This window comes from Pygocentrus nattereri, chromosome 14, assembly GCF_015220715.1.
Source record: "Pygocentrus nattereri isolate fPygNat1 chromosome 14, fPygNat1.pri, whole genome shotgun sequence".
NCBI lineage: Eukaryota > Metazoa > Chordata > Actinopteri > Characiformes > Serrasalmidae > Pygocentrus > Pygocentrus nattereri.
Genome location: NC_051224.1, coordinates 36,534,568 through 36,553,087, shown reverse-complemented (window position 1 = coordinate 36,553,087; position 18,520 = coordinate 36,534,568). Strand labels below are relative to the sequence as shown.

Below are 18,520 nucleotides of genomic sequence, written 5' to 3'. Positions count from 1 at the left end.
ATTAGTGACGCTGACGTCTATTAAAATGATCAGAAGCACAAAACACTGAAGGTAAACAGTTTCCATCAGGGAGAACCGAGTGGCTCTGAAATCACTTTTTACACACAAGCAAAGTTTCAGTTTCAGATTTATTTACAACTTAGTTCCAAGTTTAAGTTGAATAAAAACTGGCTTTAAACTCAGGATCACAGATGAGCTCCTTTACTATGTTGATCTGTAGGCGTCTGTTCATAAACATAAACCAGCCCAAACTCATTTACTATAAAATGAAATGGTGTTTGTAGAAATTCAGAAAAAAGCCGCGTCAGTCTCGACTGCATATGTGGACATATTTCTATATGCTCTATTTACAAAGTTAGGTTAGTTCATCATTTATGTTGAACAGACTCTCCCAAAGTTTTACGCTGCTGCGCTGACGTTGAACCGCGTGCTGCACTGGGTCGGTATGACCAACAGGTCAAAACCAGCTCTAAACAAAGTGACCGCTGGGCCCTGATTGGTGCTTTGGCTTTGCGCTTCTTTCGTTTTGACATGTTACGTTTTTATACACACAGAAACCAAAAGGAACGACAGATTTCTCAAAATGTAGGAGGAAAAAGTCGGATATTAGACTCTGAAATGTAGTGAAGTGAAAGGAAAAAGTCGCCCAAAACGGAAAAACTTCAGTATAGATACACCAAAAATACTAAAGTACAGAAACTAATTACATTTACTGAGTTACTGTCCACCACTGGAACATTCTAATAAAAGTCAGCTTCAGATACACGATGTTCTGGAAGTTTTTTCTGGTACTTTCCAAATGTCCCTCAACAGATTTGGCATGTATAGATGTACTGGCATCATCCCAGATAACCCCAATCCACTCCAGTGTCTTTTTGTAGGAGAGCAGAGTGAAGGGACTCCTCTACACTTTTATTCCCTGCAGGATCATCCAACCCCACATGTGCAGTACAAATGTGTAGGGCTGAACAGAGTGAAGGCACTGAAAATGGGTTATTTTATATGATCTTCACAGTAAATAAGCAAAGGCCATTAAATGTGAAGTTGAAATAATAATAAAATCACATCATATTTTTACTTTGGTAAACATTGCAAATGGGTTCTAGAGACCCTAACACCACACAAGGGTTATAGATTATTAAAATATCTTGAGGGAATTGGACTCTTAAACTGTAACCATCAGATAAACCACACCCAAAACTCATCTTTGACAGATGAATTATGCAAAAAAAGACAGACACAGGAAAATGTAATTCCTAAGGCTGAACTTTGGAGGCGTGGAAAGATATTTCTGCAGATTTCATTGAAAAACTCACCATAAGCCTTCCGAAAAGAATGGGAACTGTAATAAAGGCATCAAGTGGACACACTAAATGGTGAACACTTTAAAATGAAATAAGTTGTTAAGACTTTTTGCTCTACTGAATATTTGTTTTCTATTTTTCTGACACTCCAAAAATAATATTTTGTACTTGTAGAAAATATAAATGAATGATGCTCTTTGACTTTTGCACAGTACTGTATCTCAAAGAGGATGTTTTTGTACAGGGTGTCTGTTGATGTGTCTCACTGTGTCCTTCACGAGCGCAGTAATACACAGCCGTGTCGCCAGTCTGCAGATTCTGTCCGCTTAAGGTCACTGTGCTGCTGGACGTGTCCACAGCAAGTTGAAACCTGCTTTTCAGTTTATCACTGTAGTAAGAGGTTCCAGCTGCATATGTCTGTCCAATCCACTCCAGAGCTTTTCCTGCAGGCTGTCGTATCCAGTGTGTCCAGTAGCTGGTCAGTGAGTATCCAGAAACTGTACAGGTCAGTGACATCGACTGGCCAGGATTTTTGACCATGGATCCAGGCTGGATCAGCTCGACACAGTAAACACCTGTTGAACACACTGCATGTACTATTTATCATTTTTAATGTATACATATCATAAAAATAAAGATTGTAATCTACTGAGTACTCACAGCTCACAGCAGCCAGCAGCAGAAGGGATGTGGAGAACATGGTGAACGAGTAGAAGCTGTTGATCTTCACCTCTACTAACTGAAATATATAGGACATGTCAGAACATTTGCATACAGGAGCTTCCAATACATCACTGTTTTTCTCTTGAGGAAATCGTTGGGCAATTTACTTCAGTTGTTCAATTCACCTTTAGATTTAAAGGGGAATTCCATCATTTTTCACACTGTCTGCATAATTAATTATTTAACATGGTTCATCTAAAATGATCTGATGTGAAAAATAATGTTGGTGAAAGGCTTATGATGACACTGCCTGATGCATGAGACTCTGTTTACTATAGTTTTAATGGCAACCAATATGGCAATATTGCAGTTTTGACCAACAAGGATAAAAGTTTGTTGAGCTGTTGGGTCAAAAGTGAAGTTAAAATAATGGAAATGGACAAATATAAGCAATATCAAACATCAAACACTATGAGAAGAGGTAATGGTTTTAGTCTGTAAGACCTGAAATAAAAACCCCTCATTATATTCAACATCCACACACAAAAGAAAACCGAATAGGGGGTCTTTGAGCATTTATTAGAATAGCTCTGAAGGTCACATTTACATTTATGGCCTTCATATATACACTGGCCTCAGCTTCACCACATAGAAGGTTCACCGCATGTTCTACACCAAATAAAATGTGTAACTGTCACAGGATGCAGCTGCAGTAGAGGAAGAGTGATGGTCAGTGAAAGAGTCTTAGAGGAAACATCTCCCTCTACTGTTCTTTTGAAGCCCACAGTACACGGATGCCCACTATTCCCATTAAAACACCAGCACTCTAATAATGGCAAGAATCCAAGTGAACCAGCATGAATGTGGGGGGGACTTTCTAGAAAAAAGGCCCAGTGTTCTCCAACAAAAGAACAGCTGACCGCTGGAGTCTGGAGATGCAAGATACCTATATTTAAACAAAAGTGATCAGGGGTCAGGACTGTGGAATCAATTAGTAATGATGCTAATGGTATTAAGTATAAGTTGTGTTCTAGCACCTCCTGCTGGACTGTGTTTAAAGCTGGGACCCACGGTTTATCACGATGTCATGAATATTATGACCTGACTATGAGAAACGAGTTCATCAGATTCAGATTTACTGTGTAATTGATATGAATTATATAATGATGTAGTTTGACATCGGCCTGTTTTGCTTTGTTTTAAATACTTAAACAGTGTATTTGCCTCTCATTGAAGGGGATCATGAAAATGTCTATATAAATATGTTGTGGATGTCGAAGGAAACTTATTCAGTGTGGTCTGAGGAGAAACACACCATTAAGGCAGAATTGCTCTGAGGGGCTTTAAAAGAAGCCAGAGGTGTGAACTGTTTAAAAGTTGAGATGTTTTGAGATGTGATTTTGATCTGATACCTATTTTTGATGGTGGAGATGTGAATGTATATAAAAACTTAGTCACTGGTGGTTTTGGACCAAAAAAAAAATAGCTGTATTTGTAGAGGTATACACACACACACACACACACACACACACACACACACACACACACACACACATCACTGCTGTCGGAAGAAAACCTCATATCTCAATTTTTCACCATTTTTCACCATTTTTCAGTTTTTTACATAGTTTGAAAGTGTCTGTTATTCTGTACATTGTGTGTAAATTTTATGAAGAATGGGCCAAAAGAAATATTCCAAAATTACTTGGAAAGACGTCTGGTTCCATTGACTTACAGTAAAAGTGAAGTAGGCTTTTTCCCTCTCCTGTAAAGTTACTATTTTGGAGATGCGAGATTTTCTTCTGACAACAGCGATTATACAGGACTGTGAAAGTTTTTCAAACTCCATTTTCAAAATCTATTTGTGTCATGTGTTTATTTGATGAGAAAAGTGTTTTGAATAAACAGAAAGAGAAAACATTTGAATAAACAATGTATAGAATATTAATTAATAATGATTGATATATATTATATTGTGTGTGTGTGTGTGTGTGTGTGTGTGTGTGTGTGTGTGTGTGTGTGTGTGTGTGTGTGTGTGTGTGTATAAACTCACTGCTGAGGTAAACTGTTTAAAAATTTGTTTAGATGCCTAAAACCTTTGCACAGTACTGTGTGTGTGTGTATATATATTATGTGATCTGTATTGTATGTGATTGTTTTGCATATTATTTTGCATTTTCCCTAATATTGTGAATATTGCTTTATATAAGCCTACTAGATTTTTTGGCACTGTATATCATTTTATATATGTGTGCACTTTAAATTGTGCAACAAAATAAACTGCCGCTAAGTTTATGACACACAGCTGCCATAAAGAAACTCTTTTACCTTTTTGACATTTAACATTCTGATCCTAAATATTAACTTCAATATTAACATGACGCAGTGTATTACTAGGCAAACTCTGTCATGACAAACAGCAAAGGACTTGTTTACGTCAGTATTATGTAACAAGGTTCAACTAAAGAGCTACTTTCTGATCTTTCTGGACCAAATCTGGCATCAGCCTGTGGGATTACAAATCAGTTCCAGCCTAAAACTGATCTTTAGCTTTTATTAGTAATGTGGGTGTTGAAGTATCCACGTTCACACATAGTCAAATATTCAAGAGACCACCCTTCATTTATTGACCTTCCAGTTAAAAACAGCTATTAACTACAACTTAAGTAGGACTTAACTATTATGCCAGACCTCTTAGAAAAACTGTCCACGTCAGAAAAGCAACACACAGCTTTTATCTCTGAGAGAGGAAATAAGCTTCAACATACATTTGAAGCAGAAAATGCAACCAACATCTATAAGACTGAGCACTGGAGGTGTGGAAAAACATCCCTGCAGATTCCTCTAAAGTGAGTCTCCTGAAAGGAGTGGAAGCTGTGCTAAATGTATGTGATGGAGACATTAAGTGCTGAAAAAACTGATATTATATTTAGTTGTTGAGCCTTTTGTGTAATTGCATGTTAATTTTTTTTTTCTGAAACAGAATATTAGTATTTTTTTTTCTTAATGGCCTTTTTGACTAGAAACAGAAAGAGTAAGGATGCTCTTTTACTCTTGTGCAGTACTGTATCTCAGTGAGGATGTTATTGTACAGGGTGTCTGTTGATGTGTCTCACTGTGTCCTTCACGAGCGCAGTAATACACAGCTGTGTCTCCAGTCTGCATGTTCTGTCCTCCTAAGGTCACTGTGCTGCTGGACGTGTCTCTAGTAACTTCAAACCTGCTTTTCAGTTTATCACTGTAGTAAGTGTTACCGCTACCACATATCTCTCCAATCCACTCCAGAGCTTTTCCTGCAGGCTGCCGTATCCAGTGTGTACAGTAGCTGCTATCAGTCACTGAATATCCAGAAACTTTACAGGTCAGGGACATCGACTGACCAGGTCTGGCAACCGTGGGTCCAGACTGAACCAGCTCAACACTGTAAACACCTGGTAGAGAATATTTTCATTATAAAGGGAAAAAACCCATAAATACCCAAAATGTGTTTGACAACAAATTAAAAACACTCACAGGTCACAGTGGTCAGCAACAGCAGGAGAGATGTAGAGAACATGATGCGTGTTAAAGCTGAGCAAGTGAAATCTGTTGGTCTCCATTTCCACCTGCTTAAATATGCAGAAGAAGACAGAACATTTGCATAGAGCCTTGAACATCTCCGTGTAGATCTGAATGTGAGCTCTCAAAGCCCGATTTACATCCACAACATATTGTATTACAGGCTTTCTTTTTATAGTCCCATGAGTTCTAGTTATTAATCAGGTAATATAAGGTCCAGTTTCAAAGTGGTTCTTTTAATGCTTTATTCCTCATTCGCTTTATTCTTCATCCATTATTATTTTGTGCTAAAACTGCAGACCATCAGCTCATCCACAGCGTAGTCTGGCATAAACTGTGTTTTCTGTATTACTATGGAAAGTGATTTTAGTACGATGGCATGTATAATCTAAAAGAAAGGGGACCAATTATGGAACCCTGAGGCACACCATACTGAATCTCGTATCTTTTTAGACATTGTCACCTAACTCATAAAAAATGTCTGTCAAACCTGTTTAAGACATTGTTAAAAAGATTCAGTTTTGAGATTCTCAAAAGTATACCATTTACATTGTCTAAAGAAGTAAAAAATAAATAAATAAAAAGGCTGTAGTGAATGCACATTATTCATATGAGAATTATATTTCGGGTAATTTTCTGCATTTATCAAGAAATTATTCTGAAATTATTATTTTCATTCTGAAGGTTATTTAACTGTTTGGGAACTCCTTTGTCTGATGATGTACTCAAGAAATTTGAATTGGAAATTGTGAAGTCATAAGGTGTTGTTCGGGGCGGGGGGGTGTTTAACAAAAGTCTTATAAATGACATGTGAGATGTATTTTCTTTTAACATTCTAATATATTTTTAATATATTTTAATATTTAATATATAATATATCACCACCTACTGGCCTGAGGACTACACTGGCTACATTTAATGTTTTTCTTGTGTTGTTTATCCACTCTGGTTGTTTTTGTACAGCTGGCTCACATGTTTGTGTTACTGGGTACCTTTGTTTATTTAAGAACAGTTCCCTTTATCAATCTCACTCAGTACATTTTAGCTTATTCTAATTTATTTATGACACAAAACAAGTCACTCATGAGGCCATTGTGATTGCTGTACCAGTAGATATTAAATCAGGGTTTTTTTCATGTTTTCCTGCCTTTGTAGTACTGAATTTAAGGATTTGTGTAGAGCTTGTTAAGTTTGTGGTACTGAATTTAGGAGTGAGGCTTATTCATTTTTTTTTCTTAGGATTCTTTGGAGTTTGTGTTTACACTATAAAAAATACAAAAGCTTGAAAAATTACATAGATTGAAATTGAGAGTTAAATGCAGATATTAAGCAAGAAATAACATAAAAATGTGCAATGGGTTAAATAAAATTTACTTAGGAAGATTTCTTGAAGCAAGCAATAAAATCTCTCTTCTTATCAGCCCTTAATATTTTAAAACTAGTAAAAATCATGCAAAAACAGTCCTGGATAAAATTCTGAAGAAAGCAAATTGAGGCCTGGTTTGTGGTGGTTAGTATAGCGTAGTGGCTAACACTCCAGTCCACTATGTAATAAGGATCAATTCCCTATCTGAGAAAACAAGCCATGCTACAAAACAAGAGTCCTTGGTCAGGACTCCTAACACTACATTCGACTCAATCATATCTTAATCTGAGCATGACATATAACATTTTGAGTCCCACATTACTAGCAGTGTAGTCTTTCCAAGAAATTCAGACAAAATAAATATATTATATTATATTATATTATATTATATTATATTTAGTAGTGCAGGTTACCCTTGCTATAGGCACTAATATACTCCTAATACTAATACACTAGTACAGAACCTGGCTTTTGAATGCTGCTAACAATATGGATGGTCTTTTTTTCTTTGTCCTGGAGAACACAATGTGCATTATTTCTATAAACATAACCTTAAATGTTTACTCCTCAAATGACAATGCATGTTTCAGTTGTGCATCTATCCATTTCAGCCCAGAGACGTCGGTGGTGTTTCTGAAGGTTGTTATATACGATTTCCAACTGTGCACAGTACAGTCTTCACTTGCATTTGTGGATGCAGCGATGAACAGTGTTCATCAATAATGCTTTAGCAAAGCATTCCCAAGCCCATGTAGTAATATTCATAAATATTTATAAATATTGCTTAATACAATGTCACCTGAGATCAATGGTCAAGAGCATTCCGTTGTGATAGGGGGAAATGCTTAAAATCCTTGCCATCACTGATTGAAGAACATTGTTCTTAAACTTTTGGATTTTTCACTGAACAGCTCTTTTGGAAATGTGGTTTGTATTCAGAAAGTTTCCTTGAGGAGTTTAAAATAAGTTCCAGGACTGAAATGTTGGTCATAGTTTTAAAATAACCTCAGGATTTATTTGTGCATTGTGTCCAAAAACAAATCATAGAAGTCTTTTCCTTCATCTGTTTACAGTGGCGTTAAAATAGCCCTGGTGTTCTTGTTCATGCCTGCAAACCCTTGCAGTGGTGATCTGTGCCCAGCAGGAGTTTTTGTACAGGGTTTCTGCTGATGTGCCTCACTGTGTGCTGCTCACGAGCGCAGTAATACACAGCTGTGTCTCCAGTCTGCAGATTCTGCCCTCTTAAGAACACTGTATTGCTGGACGTGTCTCTAGTAACTTCAAACCTGCTGTTCAGTTCATTACTGTGGGAAGTGTAGCCATTTGCACAGATCACTCCAATCCACTCCAGAGCTTTTCCTGCAGGCTGCCGTATCCAGCCTGTACAGTATCTTCCATCAGTCAATAAATATCCAGAAACTTTACAGGTCAGTGACATCGACTGACCAGGTCTGACAATCGTGGGTCCAGACTGGGTCAGCTCAACACTGTAAACACCTAGTAGAGAATATCATCATTATGAAGGGGAAAAACATGAATACCCAAAATGTGTTTGACAGCAAATTTAAAAGCACTCACAGGTCACAGTGCTCAGTAACAGCAGTAGAGATGTAGAGAACATGGTGCGTGTTAAAGCTGAGCGAGTGAAAGCTGTTGGTCTTCATCTCCACCTGCTTAAATATATAGTAGAACACAGAACATTTGCATGGAGCCTTGCAAATCTCAGTGTAAATCTGAAAATGAGCTCTCAAAGCACAATTTACATCCACAAAATGCTGTATTACAGGCTTTCTTTTATAGTCCCATGAGTTCTAGGTATTAATCAGGTAATATGAGGTACAAACTCCAAAGTAATTATTTTAATACTTTATTCCTCATTCCCTTTATAATTCATATGTTATTATATTGTACTAAAACTGCAGACCATCAGCTCATCCACAGCATAGTCTGGCATAAACTACATGTTATTTGATTAACTATGGAAAATGATTTTAGCAATATAGCATGTACAATCTTAAAAAGGGGGACCAGTTATGGAACCCTGAGGTACACCATACTGAATTTTTTATCTCTTTGAGACATTATCACCTAAACTAATAAAAATGTGTGTCAAACCTGTTTAAGGCTTGTTTTCAAAAGAAAAAAAAATATGTGTATATATATATATATATATATATATATATATATATATATATATATATATATATACATTATTCTTATAAGAGAATTTAATCTGTGATCATTTCCTGCATTTAACAGAACTGTTTCTGACTTTTTTTAAACTGACATTTTTCAGAATTATTATTTTCATTTAGAAAGTTATTGAACTGTTTTTGGAAACTGCTTCCTGTAAACTCAAGAAATGCAAATTGGAAATTGTGAAGTTACACATCACTGTAAGACAATGATGTGAAGTTCTCGTTTTCCTGCTCTTTAAAGCTTAAACCATTTTTGGTCTGTTTGAGCTCTGTGTCCTTTGTTTTAGTAAATGTACGTTCAACTAAACTACACCATTCACTCATGCTTGGTCTCTGGGTGTGTTTCCTACTCAAAGTGGCAGGGCTCTTTCGGCCATGTCCACAGTTGGTAGAACTACACAGCTAAAGCTGTCAAATGCTAAACTGCAAAAAACAAAACCTTAGCAGATGAAAAGATTTCGTATCAAGACAATAATCTTATTTATATGAAAAATGTGCTTGTCTTACAAAGCGGTGGGTTTGATTGCTTTTATTAAGAATTATTACCTTTGTCAGTCTCACTTAGAACACAAAACAAGCTCAAAGAGTCCCTCTTGAGGCCATTGTGATTGTTGCGCCAGTAGATATTAAATCGGTCTTTTTTCATGTTTACTGCAGGAGCCTCATCTTAAATTGTATTACTTGAAGATTTTAAGATGTTATCTGATGATCGGAAAGCCTTTGTAGTACTGAATTTAAGGATTTTTGTAGAGCTTGTTAAGTTTGTGGTACTGAATTTAGGAGTGAAGCTTATTCATTTTTTTTTCTTAGGATTCTTTGGAGTTTGTGTTTACACTGCTAAAAATACAAAAGCTTGAAAAAATACATAGATTGAAATTAAATTGAGAGGTAAATGCAGATATTAAGCAAGAAATAACATAAAAATGTGCAGTGGGTTAAAGAAAACTTACTTAGGAAGATTTTTTGATGCAAGCAATAAAATCTCTCTCTTCTTATCAGCCCTTAATATTTTAAAACTAGTAAAAATCATGCAAAAACAGTCCTGGATAAAATTCTGAAGAAAGCAAATTGAGGCCTGGTTTGTGGTGGTTAGTATAGCGTAGTGGCTAACACTCCAGTCCACTATGTAATAAGGATCAATTCCCTATCTGAGAAAATAAGCCATGCTACAAAATAAGAGTCCTTGGTCAGGACTCCTAACGCTACATTTGACTCAATCATATCTTAATCTGAGTATGACATATAACATTGTAGTGTTTCCAAGAAAGTCGGATGAAATAACTACATTCAACTACATCTAATTATTGTTCATTAAATTACAATCTTTGATGCTTATATTACATTTAATACTTTCACAGATGCACAAGTTACCCATGCTATAGGCACTAATATACTCCTAATACTAATACACTAGTACAGAACCTGGCTTTTGAATGCTGCTAACAATCTGGAAGGTCTTTGTATTCTCCAGGACAAAGAAAAATGTCCATTATTACTATAAACTTCATCTTAAATGTTTACTCCTCAAATGACAATGCATGTTTCCACTGTGCATCTATCCTTTTCAGCCCAGAGAAGTCGGTGGTGTTTCTGACGGTTGTTATATACGACTTTCACTGTGTACAGTACAGTCATAACTTGCCTTTGTGGATGCAGCAATTAACAGTGTTTATCAATAATGCTTTACCAAAGTATTCATCAATACTCATAAATATTAGATTGTTAATGCAATGTCATCTGAGAGCATTCAGTTATGATAAGGGGGAAATACTTAAAACCCTTGCAATCGCTGATTGAGGAACATTTGCTATTAAACTTTTGGATTTTTCACTGAACAGCTCTTTTGGAAATGTGGTTTGTATTCTGAAAGTCTCCTTGAGGAGTTTAAAATAAGTTCCAGGACTGAACTGGTGAGTTTAAAATAACCTCAGGATTTATTTGTGCATTGTGTCCAAAAATGAATCACAGAAGTCTTTTTTTCTTCATCTGTTCACAGTGGCGATAAAATAACCCTGATGTTTTTGTTCCTGGCTGCAAACTCTTGCAGTGGTGATCTGTGCCCAGCAGTTTTTGTACAGGGTTTCTGCTGATGTGCCTCACTGTGTGCTGCTCACGAGCGCAGTAATACACAGCTGTCTCCAGTCTGCAGATACTGCCCTCTTAAAGTCACTGTGCTGCTGGACGAATGTCTGGTAATCTGAAATCTGCTTTTCAGTTTGTCACTGTAAAAAGTGGCACCATCTCCATTTATCTCTCCAATCCACTCCAGAGCTTTTCCTGCAGGCTGCCGTATCCAGTGTGTCCAGCTCCTGCTATCGGTCAGCGAATACCCAAAAACTTTACAGGTCAGTGACACTGACTGACCAGGATTTATGACCATGGATCCAGGCTGGGTCAGCTCAACACAGTGAACACCTGTTGAACCTGTTGTTTTATTTATATATTTATATTTTTTGGAAGATAAAGTTCCAACAGATAATGTAAGAGCGTCCCAACTCTGGTCTTGGAGCATTCCAGGAGTGGAGGGCTACTCCATGATCAGGGATGGGAATGAGTAAACTTTAGAATTCTAATCTAATCTAACAAATACTTACAGCTCACAGCAGCCAACAGCAGCAGAAGTAAAGATGCGGAGAACATGGTGAATGAATGGAAGCTGCTGGTCTTCACCTCCACTTAAATATGTAGAAGCTGGCAGAACATTTGTATAGAGGAGTTTCTACTGTATCTCTCTTCAGGAAATAATATGGCAGTTTACTTCATTTGTTCGGTGTAGTTCAAGGTTTAGGGGAATTCCGCTGATAGGAACCAAACGGCTGTATTGTTTAATGATGCTAAAAGTTCCGTAGCAGACCGTTATTGCGTAATCGTGAATATGGTAGCCTGATTCCTGCAATAGTATTGTCCATTCATCGTAGCAGTGCGTGCAGGACATTGTATAGCAAAATAGCCCTGAGACAAACCATAAAATACCAATATTTCACCATAATGACCGTTACATATTAACCACCTAGATGCCTTTATCGTTTGGATAGTTTGGATAGGAAATAAAATGGGTATATTTCATATTGAGACTTTTGATTCCTGTCATCACTGCTGTAAAGAAAACCAAGTCTGTAAGTGCCAGACCACTCGGAGTGACTTTGTTTACATCATAACTATAATAATTAGTAGAAATTCCCATTTTCTATTTCCGTGGAAGACACTGAATGACCATCTTAATTTAACTCTTAATTGTACACTCTGCATACATCTTACAAGTACATACAAGTATCCTGTATGAGATTAATTTATTATCTCCTGTATTCTAAGCATTTATCAGGACTCTAAACATTCTGTAGGTGTACATTTACAATTACGGCATTTATATCTACAGCGGCCTCAGCTTCATCACAGAAAAGGTCAAAAGCAGGTTCCACCTAGATGTTTTTAATGAAATAAAGTGCGTAACTGTCACAGGACGCAGCTGTAGTAGAGGAAGAGTGATGGTCAGTGAATGCAGAGTTTTTGAGGAAACATCTCCCTCTACTGTTCTTTTGAAGCCCCCAGTACGCTGGTCCACTATTCCTATTCAAACACCAACACTGTAATATCGGCAAAGGCATTCATATTGTCCCTGAATGAAAGTGAACCAGCATAAATGGGTGGAGAACATTGTAGAAAAAAAGCTTGTAGAACACAGACCCAGTGTTCTTCAACAAAAGAACAGCTGACTGCCGGAGATGCAAGATATCTTAAACCCGAACTTGTCTTTAAACTAAAGCGGTCAGGTGCAAATTTATGGAAGACTCTCTAATCTATGCATATATGAATAGCTAATTAAGAGATTTGATGAGTGTCTTGGTGGAGAGATTGATGACCTTAGGTTCTCACTAACAAACTGTGTGGGGTTGGTTTAATAAATACCCACACACGCTGTTTTCAGGAGAAAGCCTTGTATCTCCATTTTTGATGTTTTTCAGTTTTTGATGTAATTTGAAAATACTTGTGGTTCTATATATTGTGTGTAAATTTCATGATGAATGGACCAACAGAAATGGAGTCCATGAAGGTTCCATTGACTTACATTAAAAGTAAAGTAGGCTTTTTCCTTTCCCTGTGAAGTTATCATTTTGGAGATACGAGGTTTTCTTCTGACAACAGACCACAATATGTACATATGGATTGATTGTTTTAGCACCTCCTGCTGAACTGTGCTTAGACACAAAGTGTCATGAATTCATGGCTAAAATAGCTGACAATGAGTAACCCACATGAGATTTACTGTATGATTGACATAAATGATATGACGTTGTGGCTTGACATTAGCCTGTATTGTTCAATAAGCAAACAATGTATTTACTTCACATTAAAAGGGAATTGCACTGATTTTTCTAAAGTTCTTCATGGTTATTTGATTAACTCCTTACACAGCCATTACACATTTCCATAACCTAAAAATAGCTCAACTAGTTTGCATTGAAGTCCCTGTAGTTACTGAATAAAAAGCCTAGAATTTTAAGGGGTTAAGATGTAAGCCAAGATGTAAGATGTAAACAGCCACACCCATTGCTAACAGGTGGTTAAAAATAAGCGCATAGCCTTGCAGTCTCGATAGACAAATACTTGAAGTAGAATGGGTCATACTGATGAGCTAAACATGGCACTGTCATAAGATGCCACCTCTGTCTCAAGTCAATTTGTGAAATTTCTGTCCTGCTAGATCTGCCCCAGACAACTGTAAGTGTTATTATTGTGAAATAGATGTGTCTAGGAGCAACAACAGTTCAGCCACAAAGCAGTAGACCACACAAGAAGTAGAGATGTGGAGAACATGGTGATAAAGTGAAAGCTGTTGGTTTTCACCTCCATGTTTAGGGGTAATTCCATTCTTCTTTATGTAAATTGGTAAGTCAGAATGATTTGATGTGAAATGCGCCAGAATTGAGTCAGAATTGTTCGCAATTGTCAAGCCAGGCTTTGTCATTTCAGCTATACACAAGTACACCGTGAAACACAACAATATTGTGGTGAAAGGAACCGGATGTCTGAAGACTGTTATGCTTCTAGAAGCTCCCTCTAAAAGTCATTACATTAAATGGTTATAAATATGCTGTTTGATGGGTGAGACGTTGTTTAATGATAATGATGTTTTGTGATAAGATTTTGGCCTGAGAGGCACGGGATGCTGAATGGCAAAATAATCCCCAAATAAAACATATGTTTCAGATTTAACACTATTTTCTATCAACAATTTTACGCATAAAAACCTCACATATTGTCATTTTGGATATCAATAAAATGGTTTCTTTACAAGTCATATCACAAATATGCTTTTGTATCGTTTAGAGTGTTTATTGTAGTTCATTTTCAACAAACAAAACCTACTTTAGCACATATATCCAGCCTCCTTACTCACCAACAGTGACCAAATTGGTCTAAAGTTAGACGTAACAGGACACTATTGATGCCTGTGTGAGGTATGTTTGATGACTGTTGCTATATATTTTTAATGTTCTAGCACCACCTGCTGATATTGAGAATACACTGCCCACATTTCAAGGTCTGCTCCTTTATTTTAGCCACTGTGGGGAGTTTTTGTACAGCTGGCTCACATGTTTCTAGCACTGTGGTTTCTTGTACAGTAATACACAGCTGAGTCCTGTGCAGTCAAGCCACTCAGCTTCAGATGCACCATGTTTTGGGTGTCTTTTTTGATAATTTCCAAGCGTCCCTCAACAGATTTAATATAAGCAGTTTTACTGGAATCAGACCAGATTGTCCCAATCCACTCCAGCGGTTTTCCAGCCTGATGTCTGATCCAGTGCATGCCAGAGCCTCCAAAGTTAAACCCAGATCCTCTGCAGGAGAGACTCAGAGTTTCTCCAGGCTTTAGCTGAACTGCAGTTTCTAATGATTCCATAATTTGACATTTCATACCTATAAAAAAAGTAAAATATTTGATAATTAAGTGTCAATTCCACAGCATACAAATAGAGTACTGGATGAAATATTGGATCAGGAACTCACAGCTGAAGCTGAGTAGTATCAGTAGTAAGGAGAGCGTGATCTTCATGGTGAGTGTTGATGAGCCTCTACTGCTCCACTCAGCTCAGCAGCACATAAGTACTGGATGGAGCCACAACACACTGGATTTGCATCATGTTGTTATCAATGGTGGGGTGAACTGTGAAAAACCCTCAACGATAGCATTGTGTCTTCTAAGCCTCTTCTCCTTCTGGGTCACGCAGGGTGCTGGAGCCTATCCCAGCTGTCATGGGACACCCTGGACAGGTTGCCAGCCTAGGGCCAATTTAGCATGTCCAAACAGCCTGACTGCACATCTTTGGACTGTGGGGCGGGGGGACCAGAGAACCTGGAGGAAACCCACACAGACACGGGGAGAACATGAAAACTTCAAGCCAGGGACTCGAACCCAGGCCCTCCTTGCTGTGAGGCGACAGTGCTCTACATTCATTTCATTTCATTTCATTTCATTTCAGTATTTATTGTGTCCACTCTTTGCCTTTATTACAGCTTTCATTCTTTTCAGGAGACTGACTTGCAGTGTTTACAGTAAATCTGCTGGGATATATTTCCACCTCTAAAGTTCAGTCTTAGAAGTTGCATTTTATGCTTCTCATGATGTCAATTGTTCTGAGAACACCAGCATGTTCCTTTATGTGTCTGTCTCCTTTTCTCAGTGTAGCTTCATCACAGCTACACATCCTTTCAGACCCATAGCACTAAGTCGTCTTCACACAGTGGAGGATCAGACAGAAACACCTGTGGATGTTTTCAGATCTGAAGCAGCTTCTCTCTCTCTCTCTCTCTCTCTCTCTCTCTCTCTCTCTCTCTCTCTCTCTCTCTCTCTCTCTCTCTCTCTCTCTCTCTCTCTCTCTCTCTCTGTCTCTCTCTCTCTCTCTCTCTCTCTCTGTCTCTCTCTCTCTCTCTCTCTCTCTCTCTCTCTCTGTTTTAAGTGCTGTTTATCTCAGGGGGACAGTTTTGGTCTTGCAGGTGGTCGTTTTCTGTATATATTTACATTATTTTTTGCTATGATTGTTGTGGACGCTTTTTTGTTCTTTGAGTTTCATTGTCTTTATGAAAGTGAGTGATTATATCTAATCTCTTGACTAATATCTCATGAAAAATGATAAATAACTTGTACTTCATGGCAATTAACTTAATGACTAGGTAATAAATAAATGAATAGTCTTGGAATTATGGAGTTTTACCTTCAGTCTGACTCTGCTGAACATTTTGCAAATCCAACATATATTTATATTAGGAAAATTTGGATTAAAATATTTGGGATTTTCCTGGCATGTAAAAAAAAAATTCTTACAAATCTTTGCAGATACTTTTGGTACCTTCCATCAGTCTAACTTGGCTTTTTACATAGTTCCCCTGTAAAAGAATCTACTGAACTAATACAGGTAAATACAGTTAATCCCAGAAATATTTGGACAGTGACACAAGTTTTGGTATTTAAGCTGCTTACCAAAACATATTCAAGATACAGTTGTATAATCAATATAAGCTTAAAGTGCAGACTCTGCTCTAATCTGAGGGTGTTCACATCCTAATTTAGGAAGGAATTATGTCTCTTCAATATGTAGCTGCCTCTTTTTCGAGGGTCCAACAGTAATTATCTCAGAAGCTATTTCATGGGCTGCATGGGCTATTCCCTCATGAATCCATCATCAATTAGACAAGTAAAAAGGTCTGGAGTTGATTCCAGGTGTAGCATTTGCATTTGGAAGCTTTTTTGCTGTGAACCCACAACATGCGGTCAAAGGAGCTCTCAATGGAAGTGAAGCAGACCATCATTAGGCTGAAAAAGAGAACAAATCCATCAGAGAGAGAGCAGAAATACTAGGACTGGCCAAATCAACAGTTTGGTACATTCTGGGGAAAAAGGAGCTCAGGAACTCAAAAAGGCCTGGACGTCCACGGAAGACAACAGTGGTGGATGATCGCAGAATCCTTTCCATGATGAAGAAAAACCCTTCACAACATCCACCCAATCTAAGAAAACTCCAGGAAGTAGGTGCATCAGTATCTAAGTCTACCATAAAGAGAAGACTTCATGAGAGCAAATACAGAGGGTTCACCACAAGTGAACACAGAGGGTTCGCCACTAATCAGCCTCAGAAATAGAAAGGCCAGATTAGACTTTGCCAAAAAACATCTAAAGAAGCCTGGAACTTCTGGAACAGCGTTCTTTGGACAGATGAAACTAAGATTAACCTGTACCAGAATGATGGGAAGAAGAAAGTATGGAGAAGGCTTGGAACAGCACACCACATCATCTGTAAAACATGGTGGAGGCAGTGTGATGGCATGAGCATGCACGGCTTCCAATGGCACTGGGTCACTAGTGTTTACTGATGATGTGACAGAAGACAGAAGCAGCCGGACGAATTCTGACAAGTACTTTCTGCTCAGATTCAACCAAATGCATGAAGGTTGATTGGACGTCGCTTCACAGTACAGATGAGCCAAAACTTACAAAACAAAGCAAGCCAGGAGTTTTTTAAGGCAAAGAAGTGGAATATTCTGTAATGGCTGTGTCAATCACCAGATCTCAACCCATTTGAGCCTGCATTTCACTTGCTTAAAACAAAACAAAAAGGCAGAAAGACCCACAAACAAGCAACAACTGAAGACCGCTGCGGTAAAGTCCTGGCAAAGCATCACAAAGGCAGAAACGCAGCATTTGGTGATGTCCATGGGTTCCAATTTTCAGGCAATCATTGCCTGCAAAGGATTCTCAACAAAGTATTAAAAATGAACATTTTATTTATGGTAAAGTTAATTTACTTTTGGGCCCCTGAAATGAGGAGGCTTTGTAGAAGAATGGTTGCAATTCCTAAACATTTCATAGGATATTTTTGTGCAACCCCTTGAATTAAACCTAAAAGTGTACACTTCAATTGCATCTCAGTTGTTTCCTTTCAAATCCAATGTGGTGGCATGCAGAGCCCAAATCATGAAGATTGTGTCACTGTCCAAATATTTCTGGACCTAACTGTACATCTACATAACTAAAAAGTAGAAAATTGATGGTTTGTAGAATTAAATTTGTGTAAATGGAAAAAATAACAGAGGACATAACTTTGAGGGACATTCATGCAGGTTTTCATATTTTCTAACCATTTCTAAACATTCTGTGAACAGTTTTGCAAGAAATAGCATTTCGCTGCTGTCAGAGCAAAACATCTTATCTCCAAAATGGTAACTTTATAGGAGAAGGAAAAAACCTGCTCTACTTTTAATGTAAGTCAATGGAACCAGAACCTTTTTCCAAGTCATTTTGTTCCATTTCTTTTGATCCATTCACCATGGAATCTATACACATTGTAAAGGGAAACAGGCACTTTTAATTGTGCCAAAACTGGAAAACAACAAAAATGGAAATACCACAGCAGCAATTTGCGATATAATCTTAC

At 37.6% G+C, this 18,520-nt stretch overlaps 3 gene segments (V, D, J or C); all 3 read right to left on the bottom strand.

Moving 5' to 3' along the window:
• Positions 1-839: 839 nt before the first annotated feature.
• On the bottom strand, positions 840-2,004 carry LOC108414178. The segment is given in 3 exon segments: positions 840-919; positions 1,571-1,879; positions 1,965-2,004. Coding segments are annotated over 3 exon segments (429 nt in total).
• Positions 2,005-5,015: 3,011 nt separating this feature from the next.
• Positions 5,016-5,535, bottom strand: LOC119265111. The segment is given in 2 exon segments: positions 5,016-5,398; positions 5,481-5,535. Coding segments are annotated over 2 exon segments (426 nt in total).
• A 2,458-nt stretch (positions 5,536-7,993) lies between these two features.
• On the bottom strand, positions 7,994-8,512 carry LOC108414179. The segment is given in 2 exon segments: positions 7,994-8,388; positions 8,470-8,512. Coding segments are annotated over 2 exon segments (438 nt in total).
• Positions 8,513-18,520: the final 10,008 nt, after the last annotated feature.